The following is a 23,910-nucleotide window of genomic DNA, read 5'->3' as shown; positions in this document are numbered from 1 at the left end:
CAGCAGTGCTGTGACCTAGCACACATGCGCAGGCTCACAGTTGGGACATCTCTGCGGTCTGAAGACTCTAAACGCCCTCCCTTTCCCCTCTGTTTTCTTTCTTTTGTTCCCTCTCTCTTTGGTTCTTTCACTTTTCTGTGAAAGTTCAGATCCTTTATTTCCTATTGTTAAGGTGAACAGCAACAAAAGAGATGCTGACCATTTGGCCCTATTCTGAATGCATTTAAACTTGTGTTAGAAGTTTTGAAATAGAACCCTTAGGAAGCATTATTAGGTGAAAAGCACTATCAATGTCTAAAGTCCATGTTAGTAACGTAACACACTTAGCACACCAACGTAGCCATCTTAGGACGGGCCTGAAGTTGTCTTTGCTCCTATCTCAGCATTTATGGAGCATTTGGCAGAAACGACAGATGGTGCTGACATGACTGATTTTTGTCAGGAAATACCAGCTTATCTTTACTTCATCCAGACTTTCACTAACCTGTCTCTGCTTTTTCCTTTTTTGCTGAAAATTCGATCCGTTTAGACTGATGAAGTTTTCAGCACTCAGCCTGTCTTTGTTTTAGTGCTTCCGTGTCATTAATGAAAAATGGCTCTCTTCTGCATAAAAAATTAATCTACAGTACATGCTACGCATACCAAGGAAGCTCGGTGTTTTTGGACACTGAAGTTGTTCCTTCAGCTGTCTCTAGCTAATGCAGGGCACATGACCTCTTGTTTCTCGGTAGCTGAGACAACGCTGACTCATGTTTCATGCTTTACGGGGCTTGGGCATCTTTTGGGGGTGGTGTGGAAAGGGGGAAATAAACATTTGGGAAACTTGAAACAAACAAGTTGTCCAAAGTTTAGCAAACTCAGCTGAGTGTTAAGAGCCAGCCCAACAGGTGAGGAGGGCTTCTGTGAAAGGCAGGGAGTTATTAAAAACTAGTATGTGTTTCAGAGTGGGAATGTAAAAAAAGCAAAAAGAATTGGAACATCAAAAGATAGCATAAAAATAAGCAAAACATTAATTTTGAAGTAAAATATAAATAAATATAAAAATGTAAGTGATAATGACAAAAGTAGTATTTTTTTCTAATTTTAAAATTAGTGATTCTAAAGGCTTATTCTAGGAAAATAGCTACGTGCTATGACAGATGGAAATTAGATTTTAAAAGTTCACTATTAACAAGTCATGCTGTTCAGAAGCCACATTTAGCTTATTTTTGCCATTTGAAGAATGTTGGGATTATTTGGAATAGTAGTAAGTATTGACTATTTAACATTTTCTGCGTGCCAGATTCTGAGCTACAACTGTAGATAATTCATTTAGTCTTCTCAACAACCTCTAAGGAGCACATGTTGTTATCTCCAGGAAACTGGGGATGGTGAGGCCAGTTCACTTCCCTGATGCCACGCAAAGATTCAGACTCAGGTCAGTTGACACTCCCAAGCCCGTGTTCTGACTGTCACTGTGAGGCAGCTGGGATGGAAGGAAGGTGTCAGGCCAAGGAGAACAACAGCGTTCTGCCCTCCAAGTTTCAGAGCATGACTTCACTTTGCATTTGTTTATTGTTATTGTATAGTGTTTCATAAAGTATAAAAGCACTTTCAGCTCCTGTTGCTAGAGAGCTTACAAAACATTTTCTATGAAACAAAGTTAATACCATTGATTTTAAAAGGAAGCAATAAAAAGTAATGAGTTTGCTCTAGGGAAAGCATAAGATGACTTATTTTAAGCTAACCTTCCCTCAGCAAACAAATCATTCTCCCACCAAGAATCAGGTCTATAAAAAGTTATTTTAACTTACACAGGGAGAAGTTTGGGAATTGAATTCTGTTGGCGTCAGAGTGAATAATGCCACTTACAAAAAAAAGAAGCTCAGGAAAGGATGGTAAAAGTGAGACGGTTTGGGAGTTAAGCCATGTTTCTTTTTTAAGAGTAATTTTTCTATTTTCCATTTCAATCAATAGCATTCTAACTTGCGAATAGCAAAACTGAGTGAGCCCCATTGTTCAACTGAAATACCATTTCTCTTGAATTATTTTGTGCCAAATCCCTAAGGAGCAAGGTTTTCAGGAGAGCAAAAAGATTCCGTGAACATCATTTTAAACATGCAGCCCCATGGGGGCCAGTACTTTGAATCCCATTTGTATAAATCCAGCCACATACCTAAATTCAAATGAATTTATGACTTGTAGTATTTATTTATGACTCAGGTTAATACTCCAGGATTTGATGGTAGATAATGACCACAAACTTTGTTGTTTTGGTGTTCCCTGGGGCTTGATTATTTAAAACGAGTGTGCCACATCTTCAGGCTCACCTGATTATACAGAGGTACTGAAGGAAATTTCTGTGTATTGCCTTTAGTAGATATTTCAGTGACTTTTTGTGTTGGGGGTGGGTGGCTAGGGTCGTAATAAATATCACTATAACGCCTGCAAGACCTTTTCAGGCAGAAACCATAAGATGGTTACTTTGAGAAGTAAAGGTTGCACATCAGGAAATGTTTTATTGTCAGGGGGACATTTAAGGAATCTGACATTTTTCTGAACCAAGATTCTGTGTCTACAAATGTCATAGTCCAGAAAATTGTGATTCATCATTCTTAGTATAAACAAATGTACCTTTCTGATTACCTGCAGTTCTTGCATTGCCAGCTAATTTTTTACTTATTTACTTAGTCTTCTAAGGAATAGTTTTTGGGTTTTTCCCCTTTTAAAGCATTGTTTTATGTAAATTAAAATGAAATTATCTTTGAGCAGTCACCTGTGTTTGAGGTTAGCAGTTTGTTACTGAAAAGAAAATTGAAACTTAAATTCACAGCATAACCTTTATAAAAATTAATTGTAAGGATTTCTCTTTGAAGGTTCAGCAAATTATATATTCTGAGTAACCTCCCAATTAAAACAACTGAAATGCTGTAAAAAGCTTATAAAATATCTTTTTAAATATATTGCAAAGTTGGCACAAAAAAAGAGAAACCATAGAGACCAAAGACAAAATGAATGCAGGAATCCTGGATTGTTCCAGAATGTTCCTGGGCTTTGCAGGTTAAGTTTCCATCTGATGGCCACCCAGGGCAAGGGGGATAGAAGATAAAGTCCTCTGGTTCTCCATATTGGAGAATCTAACGAGAGATATCCTCAATGTAATGGTGATTAAGAAATAAACTACCAGTGGTGGAGCTGGGAGCAAGAGGTGGGGGAAAGGGAGGGTATGGGAAGAAAACCCACCTATCTTTACGTTAGCACTAGGGAAGGAGAGGGAGAGGCAGGATGTGAATTCTCCTAAAACATGAGAAAGGCTGACATGGGTACAGGTTATCTTGATTGTCCCCTCTGAGGTTCAAAAATCCTCAGGCTAAGAATTTAATTTAAAGCGCTCCCAGATTGGTTGCCTCTCAGCAGGCAAACGGAAGCCAAATATGGTAGCATTCTGGAAGAATGCTACTTTAACTCAGGCCTCCAAGAATTCCCATAGATATTGTTTCAAGGGAAATCATTTCACAGTCAAAACTCACACATACACACACACGCACACACACACACACACACACACACACACACACACAGAAATCACAAATCAGACAAAGAAACTCACCAGCATGAGAAATAGAGCAACAGAAGCACCGAGTGGAATTATCACATCCTAACGTAAATACATTTTAAATTTAAATACACTTTAAAAAGTAAACGATGTGATGCTACTTTTACAAAAAATAAACAAGAAACTTGGAAGCATAAGCAAGAAACAACATCCTGTAAAGAATAACCCAACAGAGTGGAAGAAGACCAAGTAGAATTTCTGTAAAAAATATGATTATTAATGTTAAAAAATTCAGTTATTAGGTTGAAGAAATTAGACACAGCTGAAGAGAGAATTAATGAAATAGAATATGGATGTAAAGAAATTTTACTTCCCACCAAGCAGTGGAACGCATGAGTGGTTAAGAGAGATGAAAAAGAAAAAATCTTTTCAGAAATGATAAACGACATAATTGGGACCAGTCATTCTGCAGAGGACAACTTGCCCAAGATGTTACTATGAAAATCACATAGTTGTCTTAACATCGAAGTAGACTTTAAAAATAAAAAGTAAAAAGCATTGCTAAAGTTAAAACTTCATAACCATAAAAAGCTCAATTGAGTTTTATTTAAATATAGTAATTCTAATTTGGTATGTATTGAACAGCATGCTTTCAAACTACAGAGGGCAGAAATTAACAGAAATACAAGTAAAAATAAACAAATCTAATCTATAATCATAGAGGAACATTTTAAGACCTCTTCTCTGCCTGATAGAAAAAAATGGCTCCCCAAATCAGTAAATACATGGATTTGAACAATGTGATTAACATATGACTTAATAGACATATTTGGCATATCACACCCAAAATCTGCAAAATATACATTCTTTTCAGTCACAGGAACATTTAAAAATCCTTAAAGGAAAAATAATTAGACCCTAAAAGTTTTTCTTAGCAAATTTCAAAAGATTAAAAATCATACAGTGTGTTTTTCGAGCACAATGGGATTTAGCCAGAAGTCACTCACAATAACCACAGGATGGAAAAAATCTCACAAACATGTCATGTGAAAGAAATCAGACACAAAAGAATACATATTGTATGACTTCACCATACATTAAATTCAAGGATAAGATAAAATTAGACTGTAGTGTTTATGGATACATATTGGAGCAGGAAAAGAATGAAGAAAAATAAAGTAAATAATGTAAAATTCAGCATGATGGTTACCTTTGGTGGGGGAGAGGCTTGTTAAGAGCATCATGGTGCAAAAAGTTCCCCCTCACTCTATTTTGAAAAATGACTGTTTTAATGTGTATGTTCTTTCAAATGAACCTTAGGGTGATATTGTCAAATTCCCTAAAAATCTCATTTGAATTTTGATTGGAATTATGTTAAATTTATAGATTTCCTCTGGGATTATTTGCACCTTTGAAATATTGAGTCTTCCCATCTAGAGGTATGGTATGTATTTCTAGTTCTTCAGGGTTTTGTTGTTGTTGTTTTAGGATTTCTTAGGAAGATTTTAGAGCTTTCTTCATATAGATTTCACATTTCGTGTTAAGTGCATTCCTAAGTATTAATTTTGCTTCTATTGTACAAGAGGGCCCTCCTCACCCCATATTTTCTGACTGGTATTGCTGGCATATTAGAAAGCTATAGATTTTATTTAGCTTGCTTATCTTATTATTAGTTTTAATTCTGGTCATTCATTTTTTTTTTTTTTTTTTACAAATTTTTAAATTTTTATTTATTTTTGAGAGACAGAATGTGAGCGGGGGAGGGGCAGAGAAAGAGGGAGACACAGAATCCGAAGCAGGCTCCAGGCTCAGAGCTGTCAGCACAGAGCCCGACATGGGGCTCGAACCCACCAACCGTGAGATCATGACCTGAGCTGAAGTCGGACGCTCAACCGACTGAGCCACCCAGGTGCCCCTGGTTATTCATTTTTAAATATTTGTTGAGTTTTTGTTGTGGGGTAGGTATTAGTAATCACTTTACGCTAATTTTTTAATTTACTTACTCATCCTAGTTTACAGTTGAGAAAATAAAGCTTAGTAGAGAATAAAGAGATTGCTCAGGTCACACAACTAAATAATGGAGCTGGGGTTTTAATTCAGTTATGTCTGACCAAAAAAAAAAAAAAAATCTCTTTCCTCCATGGGAGTATATTTTTCTTGATAAATTTAATTCGACCAAAAATCACATAAAGATATTATGCTATGGAGATGAAGGAGACAATGTAAAATCACCTTGACAGATTCAAGGATAAAAATGAACTACCAAATTAATATAGCAATTTCACTGAGAAATTTAAGGTAGGAGATTAATTAGAGAATAGCTAAGATCTGGCAGTGCCTTTCAGTAGTTTAGAAATCATCAAGCTCTTTTGTTTATAAAACTTTTAAAATGTACTCTCTGAATATCTACATCTGATACATTGTGAAACAGATGTCTTCCCAGTGTTTTTTATTAATTTATATTTTTTATTTTTATAAATGGCATTTAAGGTGTGGATGTGTGTGGGGGGGGGGTCTGTGTGGAGGATGTGTGTCTGTGTTTGTATTTGTACCTGGGTTTGAGTGTGTGTGTGTGGAGGGGGATGTCTAGGTATGAGTGTGCGGGTGTGTGTGTCTGGTGTGTGAAATCATCCTGGTTGGGAGCCGCCGCCATAGACCGTAGACGTGGAGGCGAATGACGAAGATGTGGGATGGTGTAGTGGCAGTCCGGGTAGAAAGAAGTGCTTGGCTTTGAGATATTCGGGTAGAAGAGGATTTATCAGATTACCTGGGGCAGGGGGCTGAGAGGAGAAGTCCTTTAGTCTCTTTCAGGTTTTTCATGAAAAATATTTTCCTCATATTTTTAAAACCTTACAATTTACCTGCACTTGTCTTTGCTCTTTCTCAAGGCTTAGATCTTTTCAGATATTTTGTCTGCTTTACGTTCTGTGGACAGAGAAAACCTGCCCTCCCTTCGCCACATGTAAACCACACCATTTTAAACATAGGAGAGGTGACAGGGATGCTTGCTCTCTCACCAGGAATCCTGAAGTGGGTGAAACTGATCGACAACTTTGAAGGAGAATATGACTATGTGACCAATGAGGGGACGCTGTTCACCTTCAAGACAAATCGCCATTCGCCCAACTATCGCTTGATCAACATCGACTTCACGGATCCTGAGGAGTCTAAGTGGAAAGTGCTTGTGCCTGAGCACGAGAAAGATGTCTTAGGTAAGATTGCATACTACTTGAACGCTGTGCGCTTTGGGTTTTGGTGAGAAGGTGAACACGTTGTTACATCTCTCATTCTTTGGTGACCTGTTAGAAGGCAAAGAACTTTCAGCCTTCAGTCTTCGAGAATGAAGTGTCTAAGTAGCGTAACCCAAGTATTTACTAGACAACATCTTTGTGGCTAGTACAATGTCATGCAGGGCCTTCGTAAAAATTGTGGGGGTATGAATCCAGGCTTTCCTTTTTTTTTAAATTTATTTTGAGAGAGCGCGTGCACATGTGCATGAGCAGGGGAGGGGCAGAGAGAGAGAGGGGGGGGGAGAGAGAATCCCAAGCAGGCTCTGCACTGATAGCAGGGGTTCAATCCCACTAACCTTGAGATCATGCCCTGAGCCGAAATCAAGAGTCAGACGCTTAACGACCAAGCAACCCAGGTGCCCCTGAATCCAGGCTTTCAAAGGTAGTCTTTTTAAATATCAGTCGTCTCTGTGTAATTATTGTTTGATAATAATCATTAATATTTAATTTTTTAAACTGTTTAGAATTCTTAGCTTTTAGCTTTTGAATAACCTTTGGCTGTTTGTATTATACCTGTTGTAGATCTCAGAGTGGATTTACAGTCCTGTTATTAGAAGAGAGAATAGACGGGGTGTGCCTGGGTGACTCAGTTAGGCGTCTGACATCGGGTCAGGTCACAATCTCATGGTCCATGGGTTCAGGCCCTGTGTCGGGCTCTGTGCTGACAGCTTACGGCCTGGAGCCTGCTTCGAATTCTGTGTCTCCCTCTCTCTCTGCCCCTCCCTTGCTCATGCTCTCTCTGTCTGTCTGTCTCTCTCTCTGTCTCAAAAATGAATAAAAATTTAAAGAAGAATAGACTATTGTCATATTTAATTGGAATCCATTGCAGTTGCTGCTGTGTGCAGTGAGCTACATTAGCCTCCTGAGACCCTCCCTTCTTTATCAATTGTTTCAGAGTGCCCTTAAGTTCCCTTTTATTCTTTTTCTCTGTGTTTCGAAAAATGATACGCTGCTTTATAAATTATTCATTGCCTGAAAGCTAGTTTGATTAGAATAAGGCTCACTAATTTTGCTACAGGTTTTTACACAAAAGGAGAGTCCCTGTACCTTCAAGCCAGTGAAGAGTTTACTCATTGGAGGTGAACTTGTGTTAATGGATTGACTAGGCAAAATCTGGGGCCATCCCAAAATGTGAAGGTATAAGATATAAAATTAGGAAAATAACTTCTTTTGAGATATGCAAAGCAGTTCTGTTGCCAATAAAGCAGTTCTTAATGTGTTTCCAGTGAATTAAAGCACAAGTGTTAGGTCCAGGTTTGTATCCTGGAAAAGTAAGGGACTCTTTCTCCCTTGGCTCAAGCCAGTACGTTCTGTGCTTAGCACATTATACCTGGCCTTGCTCAGGGGGAGAAGGGGAATGTGGGCAGGTGATTACGACTGACCATCTCAGGGATGGCCTCCTGCTAGGCCCTTGGCTCTGGAAGAAGCAATGCTCTGGGTGTTTGCTTGAGATTCTCCTCAGCCCCTGGGCATCTGGCTGCACCCCACCACCGTCTTGTGTACTGAGTCTCCATACCCCTCTGGGCAGCTCTGTTGGATAGGACCCAAGATGACCCCATGCCTGCTCTTTGCTGCAAAACCCACATCTGCAACTCTGAGGCAGCAGCACATCCTGGGCCATTCCCCAGAACTACTTAGGTGGCCCTCCCCTTGCTTTCTAGATGTTCAGCCATAGTCCTTTTAGCTTCTCAGGTTTGGATTAGGCATCAGCTAACAAGGTAATAAGCTCTAATAGGGAGGGGGACTTAGAGCATGGCAGGAGCTCTCCTCAAGGAAATTCCTCCACCTTTCTCCTCAAAATCTTCCATTCTCCCTCTGACCCTCATGTATATTTGGTTCAGGGATCCATGAGCCAAGGAATAGGGGTTTGGTTGTTGAAGTGAAGAATCTGGTTTGTAGTGACATTGGTAGGCTGATGGCTTCTGTCCAAATTGAGACAGAATGTCTGTCCAAGGATAGTAAAAGCCAGTGTTTAGTGAGTGCTTCCTAAGTACCCACGTGAATTGACTTCATATTTGGTGGGTCCAGGTGAGCCTTCAGTGTTATAAATCCTCATGTAAGGTGCCCTTGGCATTTTTCAGGTGCAAGTCAGGTTGCACTCACGATCCTCATGTAGAAAGCTATCCTAGATAGAAATATTTGCCAAGGCATGTGAGTTTTCTGCCTTTTAAAGTCCCAAAGAAGTGGTTTTAAGTATGTCTTAAGGTGACATCCTCTTTCACTTTGTAGATCTAATGAGATGTACCATCAGTGCTTGGGGATTTTGTGGGGGTTGGTGGGGGGTGATATATTTTTATAATCTTCCTTCTGAAAGGTTATAAGTTCTTTAGACTAGAAAGGGGAAACCTTCAATATTCACTAGAACTCAATTCAAAGAGAAGCGCTGTTGAATTTGCTATATATCATTAGCTCAGAATGCCCTGTTGAGAATAAAAACTAGCGATGAGTCATAAAGTCAGAGCTTTTATTAATGACAGTCTGCAAATCACCTTGTCATTTTCTTATTCAGTCTCCGTTTTATAATTCTGATGTGCTTGCAGTTAACATAGAGTGATTATTCTTTGACAGAAATAATTTACTTCAGTTCCCCACCCCCCACCCCCGTACTTTCTTTAAAGCATTAAGGCCACCTGAAATATAATGCTTGATTGAGGCACTTTAAAAAAAAAATTGCATTGGATAATGAGTAAATTACTTTTAGATATAAGAGTTCTTCTGTCCTCACTTGGCAGAAATGCTTACTGTGCTAATCCAAACAACCCAGCACCATTGAGGTCCCGGCTGATCCTCAAGGGTTCCCTCTGGCCGGTGTCTTATTCATATCGATAATAACGTTATAAGCATGAACTGCTAATTTCTTAGGTTGTAGTAAATGTCAAGAAACTCACCGCACACCGTGAAAGGCTTGTCTTTTCCACATCTGAGCGGTTACCTGCCACCCTGTCCTTGCTTCCATTTACTCCAGCGTCTCTCCCTCTGGGAGGACCCGTCCTCACCTCAAGCTGATCTTGTGCACACCAGGATGGGTGGTGCTGTCCGCCTGCCCTCCCGTTCTCTCCTTTCCCCATCACCCAGCTCACCTCCTGTCCCTGCTCTGTCACTGACGGCACCATTACTGAAGCTGCAGCCCTGGAAGCTGAGGAGGACTCAATTCTCCGCCTTACTGTTCATCTCCCCACAGTTACCACATCCTGATGAGTCTTCTTGGGAAATGCCTTTCGTTTCTCTTCTTCCCTCCCTAGACTTTGTCCCAGCTTGATGTGATAGGACAGGCTCATGGCAGTAGTGTTCCTCCTCGTCTCCCCTCCATCCTTCCATATACCTCCATTGTTCGGCTTCCTTCCTGGATACCATCTTTATTTCTGTCACCCTGCAGTCCACACAGTAATTCCCCAGGAACGGCCAAGTCAGAACTAAACTCCTGTCCATCTGGCTCACCAGATCCTCGGCAGACCACCACCACCATTTTCGCCGACCCCACACTAAGCAGCCTTTTTCTTCTTGCAAATGGAAGTTTCCTTCTTGAAAACAAGATGTCGCTTGTTCTCCTCAGCAGTCTGCCTCCCTCCCTACTGGTTGTTTGTGTTCCTCTTCTCTCTCTGTTCCCAGCTCTGGCTGTCATCTTGAGTTGCCTGCCGTCCCACCGCCTCATCCCCCAGAGAGCTGTCCTGTCTCTGACACCACCCTAGCCACCCACTGTCTCACACCCCCGTGCTCAAGATGCAGTTCAGTGCTCGCTTGAGGGCTCTTGTGTTTCGAGTCCCCAGCCAACTTCTCACTTACCTCTGCTTACAGGTTACTACTTATGTTTTTATATGATTGTGTCTTAAGGGCAGAAGTGACATCATCTTCCTGCCTGTTTCTCCAGTGCCTTGCAGGGTATCTGGCACATACGCAGAGCATAATATATTTTCGTCAAATAAACATTCCCAGCAGACATGGATCATGACTTGGTTTTTGTTGTTTTCCTTATATCTCCCCTACCATGAGATTGGACACAAAATAAGTAGGCCGGGGTTATTTGTATCGCAGAAGTTTTCATAGAATATTTTGTTTCCTCCAGACATGACAGTGACAATCATTTACTAAAGGAATATTCTGGAGTTAGATGAACGATTAAAGTCAATTATAAGATCACTTTGCCAGTCGCATTGCTGCATAGCACAATGGATAATAGCTCAAGAGCTATTGTTCAATGAAATAACTATGCTTCTCGTTACTTTCAAAGCTAAGTAAGCTTTTATCTGTTCTTCCCTTTTCAGAATGGGTAGCTTGTGTGAGGTCTAACTTTTTGGTGTTATGCTACCTCCATGATGTGAGGAACGTTCTGCAGCTCCACGACCTGGCCACGGGCGCTCTCCTCAAGACCTTCCCACTGGAGGTCGGCAGTGTTGTGGGGTACAGCGGTCAGAAGAAGGACACCGAAATATTCTATCAGTTTACTTCCTTTTTATCTCCAGGTGAGAGAGTCTTTTCACCAATGTTATTCAGCTTAAAAATCAGACTAATGTTTGGGTTTCTTTTGGGAAATGGAAATGTAATGCTGTGTTATTGAAAATCACATATGCTGTATTATAGCCAGAATTACATAATGAGAATAAAACAGTAAAACAGATGCTTAGAACACAGGGAAATGTGAGTGCCTAAAACAGCAAACTCATTCATCTTATATCCTGAGTCTGTGTTCTGGGGACAGGACCAACTGTTGTCCTAGGTTGATTTAAAAAAATCAGTATGAACAAGTATAACCTTAGATTCAACCTTTGGTCTATATGGATCAGGACACACGCAGTGCAGATTAACTTAAAAACGTAAAATAAAAATCTATAGTTCCGTCTGACATTAAAAACTTGTTTTCTAAAACAGACTGAGAGTGATGTTTGTTGTTGTTAAACCAAATTAAAATATAATTCTGAGGGTATAGTCTTACATCATATGGAAAAAAACTTGTTACTGGGTTCAAGGCAAAAAGAAAAAAAAAATGCTTATAAATTGTGATACTGTGTTCCATGGTCTGGGTTGATTTTCCCCAAAGTAAACATAGTTGTCTTTTTAACTTTTTTTCAGTTGGTCATGCTCAGTTTGCTGTTTTGGTCTTCCGTGCTTCTCCACTTGGCTGCACGGTTTTTGTTGTAACCGCAGCCACACACATACTCTGATTTGTCCCAGGAGCCTGGCTCTGTTGGCAGCTTGCTGCTGACCGAGCACACCCTATCTTAAAAGCAATCTGGCTGAAAAAATTTCCGCACTTTCCTTGTTTGTATTTCGAGCTCCTTCACAGCCCTGTCTGGTTTTGCGGCAATGGTTCGGTCCCTGGCAAAGTAAGCAGACATAGGGGAGAAAGCTAGGCAGGTGCTGAAGTGGTTCTTCCTCGTGGGGTTCAGCCAGATGACAGTGAAGGTGCATGTACTTGTGTGTGTGTGTGTGTGTGTGTGTGTGTGTGTGTGTGTGCATTTGTGTACACACGTGCGCACCTCAGAGTCACGGAGCAGGCAATCACAAGGAGTCTTCTCGTCATGACAGCTTGCTGTCAGGGTTATTAAAACCAAAAGAGTGATGTTCTTCTATAAATAGATCTGCTGGTCTACCCGGAACACCTAGCAAGCTTTACTGTCCCATGTGCCTTTCAGAGGACCCAGGGGGGTGAGGAAAAGTGCCCACAGCCCTGTGGAAACCAGGGCCAGTGCCAGGAGTCAAACTGACAGGTCAGGAGCCCTGTGTCGGGGAATCCTGCATCACGTCTGTCCTGCCCTGAGGCCGGAGGGTACAGTGGTTGCCAGTGAACAGGAACCAAGAAAAAAATCCATTTCCTCCAGATTGCCGTTCTGCAGGCTCTGTGATTTATTTCCCCAATTTACGCTGGTTCCAGAAATTTTACTTTGAAAATCTCATAGCTTAAACAGTTTAAACGGACAAAGGGCGATGAGGAGAATGGGGCAGGGGTGACTCACCCATTCTTAATAAAAGCCAGAGTTCCCAAAGGCCAGTAAACCTCCTTCGGTGACTCCATGTGACCATTTATTTCAGGAACAAGTTCATCACTACCTGGGGGAGAGAGGGCTCATTGTCCTACAGTAAAAAGATGGGTTCTGTGCCAAGGAATGAAATACTAGCTGCGACTATGGCTGTGAAGTTTGAGAGGTTGAATAGTTCTGGACCACTGGGCAGTTTCTCGACAGGCTTTGTTATTGTAATGCCTTGTTCTTGCCCTTTATCTTTTCTTACTCATTTTGCCTCCATCTTTCTCTTTTCTCCCCTTAATGCAATTTGATACCTAAAACGAGAGAACAGGGCTTCCAGACTTAGGCCTTCTGGTCCAAAGTAAAAACAGCCCATCAGATCAGTAAACTGGATCTCTCAAAACCAACAATTATCGGCGTGTGTGCGTGTGTGTGTGTGTGTACACACACACACACACACATATACATACATACATGCACATACATACCAGCTCAGAGGCTGTCTTTCCCTGGTCTCTGAAGATTAGCTATCTACTACTGTGGTAAACAACAGAGATACTAAATTATAAGTAAAGCCCTGGGGCCAAAATTAACTATGACTCCAGCTGTTTAGGACATGGGTGCATCTGGCCACTGTGCGCGAGCTGACTTTGTTTCTCCTGGAGGCTCATGGTGAAGACTGTGTGTCTTGAGCCCAAGCTGCTTAGGACTTTTGAACCTTGAGTCAAACTTGGGAGAGAATGAGGATATGGGGCAATTTGGAACACGATGCACTTATTCCCTCTGTCTCAAACCACTTAGTGGTTTGTGCTGATTAATTCTGTATTCATGGAACCTCAGAGGGTTGTCTAAGGTTAGCTCCAGACAGACTTGCACGTTGTAATAATCCAGTACAGCAAGTCCGAGGTGCATGGGGGTAGGAAACGGGATGAGCAGAGAAGCCTTGGGAAGGGCAAAAAAAATTTAAGATTTAATTTTTTAGAGCAGTTTTAGGTACACAGCAAAATTGAGGGGAAGGTACAGAGATTTCTTGTATTCTTCCTGCCCCCACATGCACAGCCTCCCCCATCATCATCTCCCACCAGAGTGGTACAGTTGTCACAGTTAATGAACTTCTACTGACACATGGTAATCACCCAAAGTCCATAGTGTTCATTACGGTTGACTCTTGGTGTTGTACGTTCTGTGGGTTTGGGCAAATGCCTAATGACATGTATCCATCATAATAGTATCCTATAGAATATTTTCACTGCCCTAAAAATCCTTCCCCTCTTCACCCCTCCCCCAACCCCTGGCAACCACTGATCTTTTTGCTGTCTCCACAGTTTTGTCTTTTCCAGACTGTCATATGGTTGGAATCATACAGTAGTATGCAGACTTTCCAGACTGGCTTCTTTCACTTACTACTCTGCATTTAAGATTCCTCCGTATCTTTTCATGGGCTTGATTGCTTATTTCTTTTAGCCCTGAATAATATTCCATTGTCTGGATGTACTGAGGTTTATTTACACATTCATCTTCTGAAGGACATCTTGGCACCTTCCAAGTTTGAGCAGTTATGAATAAAGCTGCTATAAACATCCGTGTGCAGATTTTTGTGTGGACATAACTTCTCAGCTCCTCTGTGTAAATACCAAGGAGTGCAGACATTTTCAAGACTTCTTTTAGTTTACATTTATGTTTTTTTTTTTCTTTTAATAACTTTAAAACCCACCCTACACAGGTGGGTCAGTATGGATCATCATTTCCAAAGTTCTTTTGTCCTCTCTGTACACACCAGTGTTTCAGAGCCTTGGATTTTTCTTTCACAGTTTCCCCCAGAGTCATCCCTTCCTCTTAACTCCTCCCATTTCTTTTACCCCTTTACATTTATTTTGGATCATTGGGGATATATGAGCTAATCATCCCCGCCTCCTTCCTGTTACTAGAATGGCTTTGTTAAACCACTGCTTTCATCAGGAGACCCATCTCCTCAAGTCCAGACACCTCCCCTGGCCTCAGGGAACTTCTTCTATAACCCAATTCTCTTTCACCCTGAAATGTGGAAATTTATTTCCTAGAGATCACCTAACCAGTCCTCTCTGGTTTATGATTCCAAGATGACTTCTCCAAACCCCACCTTCCTTGGGCTTCCAAGCCAAATCAGACAGGACACAAAACATCATTAGATTATAGCAATTCACATTATGTGAATGTGCCATAGGCTGACCTTGGGGTAACCCAGATGGATCTGTTAAAAGGAAGTGTTGATCAAATATATTAAGCACTGGTACCTTCAAGTTTAACCCAGTCTCCTCCCAGGTGCCACTTTGGCACAGGACCGAAGGATAGAAGTCAGGTATTTGGCATGATTTCTCTGAACAGTAGTAGCCAGCCCCTGTTGCCTACTTGTTTCATTCTGCTGTTAGAGGATTTGATATAGTAGTTTTTCCAGATAAAAGGCATTTATTTATTTATTTTTTTAATGTTTATTTTTGAGAGAGAGAGTGTGCACGCAACTGGGGGAGGGGCAGAGAGAGAAAGGGAGATGGAGGGTCTGAGTGGGCTGGGCAGTGACAACAGAGAGCCCAGTGAGGGGCTTGAACTCATGAACCCGCTTAACTGACGGAGCCACCCAGGGACCCCCAGATAAACAGGAGCTTAGAGTACATTTCCTATTTATTGTCTTTCACAAAGGAATTTGCATTCTAATACTTTGGTGATTTGTCTAAGGTCACTGGCCCAGCAACTGTCAGAGGTGGGAATCCTGGCTGCCAGGTGCTTTCTCATTCACTGCAGTACAGGTTGCAGCGATACCAGAGTGAGGCAGGTGCTCAAACAGCACATGCTCGGTCTGCAGCCATTTTTGTTAGTTGTTTGGTTGTTTGGGGTTTTTTTTTCAAGGATTTGGACTTTTTTGTGTGTTTTGAGGAAGGGAAGCAAGTACGGATCAAGAAGCTATTCAAAAATTAACATATATCTGAAAATAGCCTTGCCTTCAAGATTACATTCCTCTAGGCAAGGACAGTAATCAGTATATCTGGTACATTAGAATGTATGCCCAGAGCGTAGTTTGGAAGTACTGTATGTATGAAGATGTATTTTAATAAATACCCAAGTATGACTTAAACCAGGAAAGCCAATACTTGGGTCATGTTACGTATCTTCTCTCTGTCAATATTCATCATACTTCCAATTATAGTACCTTAAAATAATTTGTCTGTAAGCATGAGAATTGCAGTGACATTCATAGGGATCAGCAGCCTTGCTGTTAATGAGTGTAAACTATTACTCTTTGCCACTGGGGGTGCAGAGTATCCTTTCTCATCTGTTAATGAAATACATGCACAGAGGAGTTGAGAAGAAAGAGAGCCACCATTTTAATACCTGATCAGTCATTTCAGATGTACCCTGTGGGAGTACCATTTAGTTTCAAGTTTTCCAGCAAGTATTGGGATCGCTAAATCGATTTTTCATCTATCTGACAGTGTGTGTTTAATGTATCGTGTGGGAGGGCTGTTTCCGCACCAGCCACTCTGGATGACTAATTCTGTTTCATAAACCACTGCAGTTTTCAAATAGTAACAACTCGTCTTATTGTTTCTTTGATTTAGTTCTTAAGTGTTAAAGTGTAATAGCATTAAATTCAGGAAATGGATTTTTAATAAGTGTTTAAATAAGCTGGCATTCTTGGTGTACATTCATTCATTTGTGTTGTGCACAATTCCTGGGATAATAAAAATTTTTAAAGTAGCTCTAAAATGGTACCTGGTCATCGCTGGTCCCTGACTGCTGTCCCCGTGTGTGTGCACGGACAGGTGGGTGTCTGGTGTCAGGAGCCCCAGAGTTCCCATCAAGAGGCTTCTGGCTGCTTGTTGACTTGGGGCCAGTCATTTGAGTTTTCCATCTTAATTCACCTCTCAAGGTGAAGTGGCCCTACATGAAGTTCCCCATCTTTTTTTGACCTGCATTCCTAAGTGACCCAGCATAGGGAAGACCTGTTAAGTTTTCACTCTTACAGTTTTTACCTCTTCTCATACTCATGGAATGCTATGGAATCTTCTAAAATGTATACGACAGATGATGGTCGTCAAAACGCCGTGTGTGGTGGCAGTGAGGAAAAGTGAACACTCCGTGCGCAGACTGTTCTAATAAGCACTCTTGGCACGGTGACCCTCACATGGCAGCAGGTCCCCAACTCATGTTCCTCTCTTGTGATTCATGGCATCCAGTTGTGCTGTGTGCCCTTGCCCCCTTGCAGCCAGTGAGCTTGTGGACTAAATCAGGACTTCCGCTTCCTTCTAGGTATCATTTATCACTGTGACCTCACCAAAGAGGAGCTGGAGCCACGAGTCTTCCGAGAGGTTACCGTGAAAGGGATCGATGCTTCCGATTACCAGACAGTCCAGGTATGGAGCATTTGATCCTGATAACATGAGAGTTAGAAAAATCTGTCAGACCAGGCCATTCACACCCTAGTTCATCAGGAGCCATGGAGGTAATCCATAGTAATATAGACAACAGGTCTTGGAGCTCCTGCTCTCTCTGGGCATTGAGCCAGCACAGTCCCTTCCTCCTAGAGCTCGTGGGCTCTGCTCCCGTAGCTGCTGCTCTCAACAAGATGAGCCAGGGTCCTCATCTTCCTGCAGTAGCTATCACAGCAACACCACATGTCTGCTTGCTTGAGAGTGGGTTACAGTTCAGCTCAGGTCTTGTGGTGTCACAAGTAACAACATAGATTTGCTGCACATAAAGTACTCAAGTGCTGCGAGTCAGTCTTTTCCGTCTGGCGTTCACGTGTATTTCCACTGGCACAGAGGAGATACTTCCTAAAAATTAGAATGAAGATATTAACTGATTCGTCCGTCTCTGACCACCCATCCTTTCAGGTTAAGAATCTCTGTTCCTGTTTTTTCAGCTCCCCAAAGGTATTGAGTCTTCCAGAAACTGATGACTTATTAATTGAGGATGTAGAATGTCACTGTTCCTTTGCAGTGAGAGGTCACCTGTCAGGTAGCAGGTGTGTATCAGGGCTCTCCCACTGGAGGGCTGGATCACACAGGCCACAGATTAGGAATCAGAACACTGTTTGTTAAGGAAGTTTAGAACAAATTGCTGGACGCTCCCGAGAATGTTTCTGTGAAACTCGGGCATTATTTTAGCTCCTTGAGTTACCCTTCAACTATCTAGAAACGGTCTAGATGACGGCCTAGATCTAGATCATAAACGAATAAAGCGTTGTTTACAAAAACCCATGGTGGGCTGGACCTGGTCCAGGGCTGCAGTTTGTCGACCCTCATTCTAGAACAGACTGGCCTCTGGTTTTATGGGAGAACAGCCATGCTCATTTGTTTACGTAGTGTCGATGGCTGTCTTGGTGCATTAACGGGTGGGGGGGGGGGTGTGCAACAGGGACTCTATGGCCCACAAAGTGTAAAATACTTAGCATTTGTCCCTCTGAGAAAGAGTTTGCTGATCCCTGGTCTATGGTAAAAAGCACTTATAAAATCAGAATGTTCCCAGTAGATGCTCAGGTCCTTTGTCATGAAGCTCTGTCAGGCCTGAAATGTGCATATGCTCGTTGGGTGACATTGGGTGAGTCACTTAACCTTTCTGCCACAATTTTTTTTTTTAGCTGTAGAATAGGGATGATATCTATCTTACAGGATTCCTATAGGATTATTTGAGATGATATATATTAAGTGTCTGGCACATAGAATATAAATTGATTTTTTTCAATCAGTATTAGAAATAAATATAACAGACTGTTAGTCTTCTGTATCTATTTTGGCTTGCTGCTTCTTTCATTTTCAAGGTGAGCCATTGCCTGGGGAGATATCCTGTGGGAGCCAGTAGCCCGTCTGGCACTTACATGGTTCGCTAATTCACCCTAGTCCTGTATTAGACTTTAAAAATCATTTTTAAGCTGCCGTTCTTTGCTGTTATCCCTTTTCTCCACGTCTAGAGTATTTGCTCCTATCAAATGTAACATTTGACCTCCCCAGGGCCTATGTCTAGTCTTTGCCTCAGTATCCCCGGGGCCCGGGTGTGTGCACGCACCAATGCACACCATTGCCTCTCCCATCAGTAATGCCAGGGATGCCCGAGTGGCCCCCAGTGACCATCACTCCTCTGCCCCCAGGGGTGCAGCCGTGGCTGCCCTAGAATTTGTTCAGTCACCCAAGACAAGCCCCTTGTCTTCTCATTGCTACTATGCAGCCCTGCAGCTCTCTATTAAAAAATGACACATTATTCTCCTCTCTTTTCCAGCCTCTCACAAATAATTAGTGCTCAAATATGTGGTTGTCTTTGGAGTTTGGGTGAGGGCGAGGCACCTGTAATAACGGCAGCTGCCAGGGAGGCAGCTCCTTACAGAGAAGTAACACTCTTCTTACAGTGAGGATGGTTGGGGTTGTTTCTTCTGTCAAGTAGCTGTTCTTTTCCGTGCTGGTAATAGTAACATTCTCTATAGGGGATACACAAAGAAGCTGGTTATCACCTATTATGTATTGTTTTCATTTAGAAGTGAAAAGATAAAACTTTACAATTAAGCAAATGCTTTGTTGGAGTAGAAATCTCTCAGCCAGGTACATAGCCTGACAGTCCCACATTTAGCTGGGGAAGAGATGTGCTTGGGTGATGCCAGTTGCTTGTATCATTAGAAAACTGAACTCTTTGCCTCACAAAGAAAACTTCCCTGATGTTGAGCTACTCAAAAACAACCTTTTGTTTCTACTGCTGCAGTATAGGAAGGAAAAAAAGATGGTAAGTATTTTAAGACAGTAACTGGATAGGGAGCCTGGGTGGCTCAGTCAGTTAAGCGTCCAACTCTTGATTTCAGCTCAGGTCAGGATCTCATGGTTCATGAGTTCAAGCCCCGAGTTGGGCTCTCCACTGACAGTGCGGAGCCTGTGTGAGATCTCTCTCTCTGTCTCTTTCTGCCCTCCCCCACTTGTGCATGGGCTCTCTCTCTCAAAATAAATAAATAAACTTGAAAAACAAAAAAGGTGGTAACTAGACAGAACACATTACATTACAGATCTTGATTTACTGTTCCTTATTCCCATATTTTAGAGAGTAGAGATGTGTCTGTGGGCCGAATATATGTATAATGCCAATAGATTTTATATCTATTGATTATACTCATCAGACATATTGCATTGAGTTAGCAAAATAGGATTTTTTCATCATTTAGGGGTGCCTTTGAAATGCCCTTTGATGTCACAAAACCATAGACTCGTATCATTTTAAAATCCATTGTGCGGTGGTTTAGATTCAAGTGTATCAGCAGAGCTTTGACATAAAATGGGAGCGTGACAGATGTTCTCACACTGTGATTAGGCTCTCAGTGGTGTTGCCAACAATGACCCACCGTTGTAAAAGCAGGCCCTAGAGGGGGATTTGTACATGAATGGAAAACATCCTGATGGTGTGTAATAAAAACCACAGCATTTTGAAGAAAAAAAAAATCTTTTTGTTTTTAGTCACTTTAGGGTAATGTCACTTTTGATTCCTCTTGAGTCTAGTGTTTGTATTTATTCCATACGTGATTTTAAAAGCTCCCCTGGGCTGTTTGTTGTTCCTTCTTATATTCTGTGAGGTGTGTTATGGTTTGGAGCATGTACTGTGGCACAGATTATGCTGCATGGTTGGTCCATGCAATTAACCATGGTCATGACTCTGCCCATGTACCGGGTGGTATAGCTGGTGAGATAGACCAAGCCTAGGAAAAAGGAAGGATCAAAGACACACATGGCTATATAACCCACAGAGGACAATTCGTGTTTGCCATATATTTACTCAGGACCCATCTTGAATTTGGACAGGGAGTGGGGTTGACCATATGGTGTCGTATTTTGCTAACAGACATAGAACGAAGCTGCTGTCTGTTACAGCCTTTATCCATTTCTGACTACAGCTGTGAGTAGAAACTTGATGTGTATCAGAAATATAATTTTGAAAATCAGATCCTGGAAAAACTGTTTCTCTTCCAGTTGGGGGTACACGTAAAAATTTAGTTTTAGATAGAGTTATCAAATCTGCAATTGACTAATCTTGAATTTTTCTTTCTTTTTTTTTTTTATTGTGAATGCCACATCCACATAATATTGATTAGAACCTCTGTGCCCACATCTTTAAAAAAAAAGTTGAAATACTGAACATTAGAAATTACATTTATAACAGGCCCCTGGGTGGCTCAGTCCGACTTTGGCTTAGGTCATGATCTTGAGGTTTGTGAGTTCGAGCCCCACGTCAGGCTCTGTGCTGACAGCTCAGAGCCCGGAGCCTGCTTCGGATTCTGTGTCTCCCTCTCTCTGCCCCTCACCTGCTCAGACTCTGTCTCTTTCTCTCTCAAAAATAAAAGTAAAAACATTTTTAAAAAATTACATTTATAAAATAAGTTTGGTGATCAGTGATTTGCATGAAAAAATCTGTCTACATTTATAATCAGCCATGTGTTTCATTTTAAACAAAAGTGAGGTAATTGGGAGGTGCTAGTTAAATTTAGTCTGTCAGCAAGTATGACATGACCTTCAATGCTGGTGGTACTGTTTGAATACAGAAAATTTCTAGACACAAGGCATTGTCCCAGGAAATTTACAGTCAGACTGTAACTCAACGGAGAGTTGAGACACACAGATCTGAAAGGTCAGACACCTTCTCTCAGTGAGCAAGGGGAAGGTGCAGCCTTCAGTTAGTGCTGCAGTGTTAAAGACCACCCTGGCTGGGCAGAGGAGGATGTCTTAAGGGGAGGGGTGGAAATTGGGTAGGGCTTTGAAGGATGGGTGCTTCCATGATTCCCAGTTCCCCAGGACACTCCTGACCAGTTTTACCACCACCCTCATTCAGACACTGCCTCCGCCTTTTTGTTGCAGGTTACTTTCATAATTTTACAGCAAATTAAAGAAGGAAATCATGCTCTCAGTATCCTGTGCAGTGAGGTTGCCTTTTGTCACCTGTGGATGGAATAGTGTTTGCCCTGTGGTTGAACGTGGCATGATATGTAGTGTAGCAAGATGCACCTTTTGGTTTCTCAGTATCTCACTTTTACCCAGCCAGCTGAGAGATTGGCCTTTTTCCTCCCCAAATAAAAGACAAAATTTATAGACCTGAAAAAGAACAGTGAACTGAGTGTACTGTGAATAAACTCCATTATCAACAGTTTCTGCATTTCATAAAAGACAAAAAATTGGAAGGAAGGTCCAATTTTATGGGTGAAAGCAAACAATATAGTAGGAAAATAGTAAGAATTCTAAGTATTTAACAGATTGAATTATCTTACTTCCTGTTGTCTGGTGCTTAGTAGGGACTTTTCTGAGGTTTACCTGAAGTAATGCATATGAAACATCAGGAACGTTCCAAAGGTGGTTTGCTGTGTAACTGAAAAGAAATGTTAAAATTAAATAATTCTTTGGGTTTACCAAGACGCCTTGGGGTAGAAGGACTGGGAATTTTTTTCTTCAGTGTAGATTTTTCTAACCTTGGTGATCACTGATTTGTGGTTGCTAGCATATACAGACTTTGCCATTCAGAGAACACGTGCTCAGAACGTTAAATTAGTCTTTGAACATTTGTTGAGTTCCACGCTAAGCGCATGGTGCATCACAGTTTTTGAATATTGACTCATCCGCGTCCTCAGTGAGCTGACCACTGGACTGGCGATGATGTTTTTCTCCAGTGCTGTGTTCTCACAGTTAGGTATTGATCAGAAATCTTCAGAAATGTCAGGGAGGAGTGAGTAGGGGAGCATTTTCATAAAGAACTTTTTGAGAGGTCACTGTGCTTGCATGTGATTAGGAAACTGCTTTAAGTCAAACCAGTTGTTGGTGATGATTTAGCGCCTGTGCATCAAGGTTCTGTGTGATGTTAGGCTTCGCAGTGGGATATTCTTGCATGAACAGATCCCCACCCTTCTAGATCTCTGTCATGCCGGCATTCTAGACGGAGGGCATAATGTTCACATTCTGAGGGTACGTGTGTGTGTCTCTTTCCCCTTTTGGTATCAGCTGTGTTAAAGTAATTTGTAATGGGTGATAAAGAGTTTGCTTCCTTGTTACCTTATAATACAGAAATAAGTTCTGGGGCCCAAGTCAGTAGCTCCTGCAGTCCCCATACCACCGTAAATAAATCCCCTTCCATGTTTTTTTAAGAGGACATTACTGTATAGCAACCTGCCAATATGTAACCCTCTTTCAATAGAAATCACAAGGTGGCTTTGAGAGTTGAGCAGCCAGTCCGGTAAGAAGAGGCCTGGGGAGGTTTCTTGAGCCTTCTGTGGGGCTTCACTAGGGCAACATGGGTGAAAGCGAAGCCTGTGCTGGCCTTGCTCAGAGCTTCTCTGAACTTCACTCTGAGGAAATGGGGTTTGCATTGAGATGGGGACCAGGAAAACAGCTGCACCCACCCTGGTGACTTAAAGCATGGGCGGCCAGGAAAAGGAAGCCCTATTGGTTGGTTCTTCTCAGGGACGTGGTGGTGACTCAGCATCAGGGGTGTTTGCTCAGCTTATTTTGCCGAGATATTAATGAGGTGAACAGGTGTTGATTTAATTTGAATGGCTCAGATTTGCTTCTGGAAGGCCATCTAAGTTTATTGTTCTTTAGTAATGTTGTATTAGAGGCCCTAAATGTCAGGGATTAGGCTACGTGTAAACTCAGTACCATAGGTCACGACTATACTCTGGAGATTTGTTCATCCTTAGTACATACCCAATTTGTAATATATCAGATATCTACAGATAATACTGAGTTTGCTATTATATGTAATAAAGCCACTTAAGTAGATTCACATTTTGTTTACATTGTTCTAAGAGTCATGGCTTTTGAGATCCCTAAAAGTTTGCTCATGTGCAGGTGGGTAGATTTCAGGCTACTGCTAGCAGTTAGATTGCCAAAAGAATGTCCTATTTCATTATCTTATAGAAAACAAAGTAGCAAGTAACTTCCTTCTTATCAGCACTAAATCAATAGCATGGTATCGTCTATGAATCACGGCATATGTGCTAATGGCACTTACCTTTGTCATTTTAATAATTATTGTTTTTAAAAATGAATCTGAATCTCATGTTATTCAGATTAGATTCAGCTGTGAGCGGCAGGAGACATCAGAATAACCATGGCTTAAAGAAGAGAGATGTGTGTTTCCC

At 41.5% G+C, this 23,910-nt stretch overlaps 1 protein-coding gene across 1 annotated transcript in view; it reads left to right on the top strand.

The window, feature by feature from the left end:
• PREP (prolyl endopeptidase) overlaps positions 1-23,910 on the top strand; it is a 119,874-nt gene that overhangs the window by 59,246 nt on the left and 36,718 nt on the right. Inside the window, exons 8-10 of the mRNA XM_049654074.1 lie at positions 6,556-6,747; positions 11,088-11,285; positions 17,070-17,173. Of these exons, the coding sequence (XP_049510031.1) occupies positions 6,556-6,747; positions 11,088-11,285; positions 17,070-17,173 (494 nt within the window). The remainder of the gene's footprint in view (positions 1-6,555; positions 6,748-11,087; positions 11,286-17,069; positions 17,174-23,910) is intronic.

This window comes from Panthera uncia, assembly GCF_023721935.1.
Source record: "Panthera uncia isolate 11264 chromosome B2 unlocalized genomic scaffold, Puncia_PCG_1.0 HiC_scaffold_24, whole genome shotgun sequence".
Lineage (NCBI taxonomy): Eukaryota > Metazoa > Chordata > Mammalia > Carnivora > Felidae > Panthera > Panthera uncia.
The sequence above is the reverse complement of the archived record's forward strand: the minus strand, read 5'-3'. Positions and strand labels throughout refer to the sequence as shown.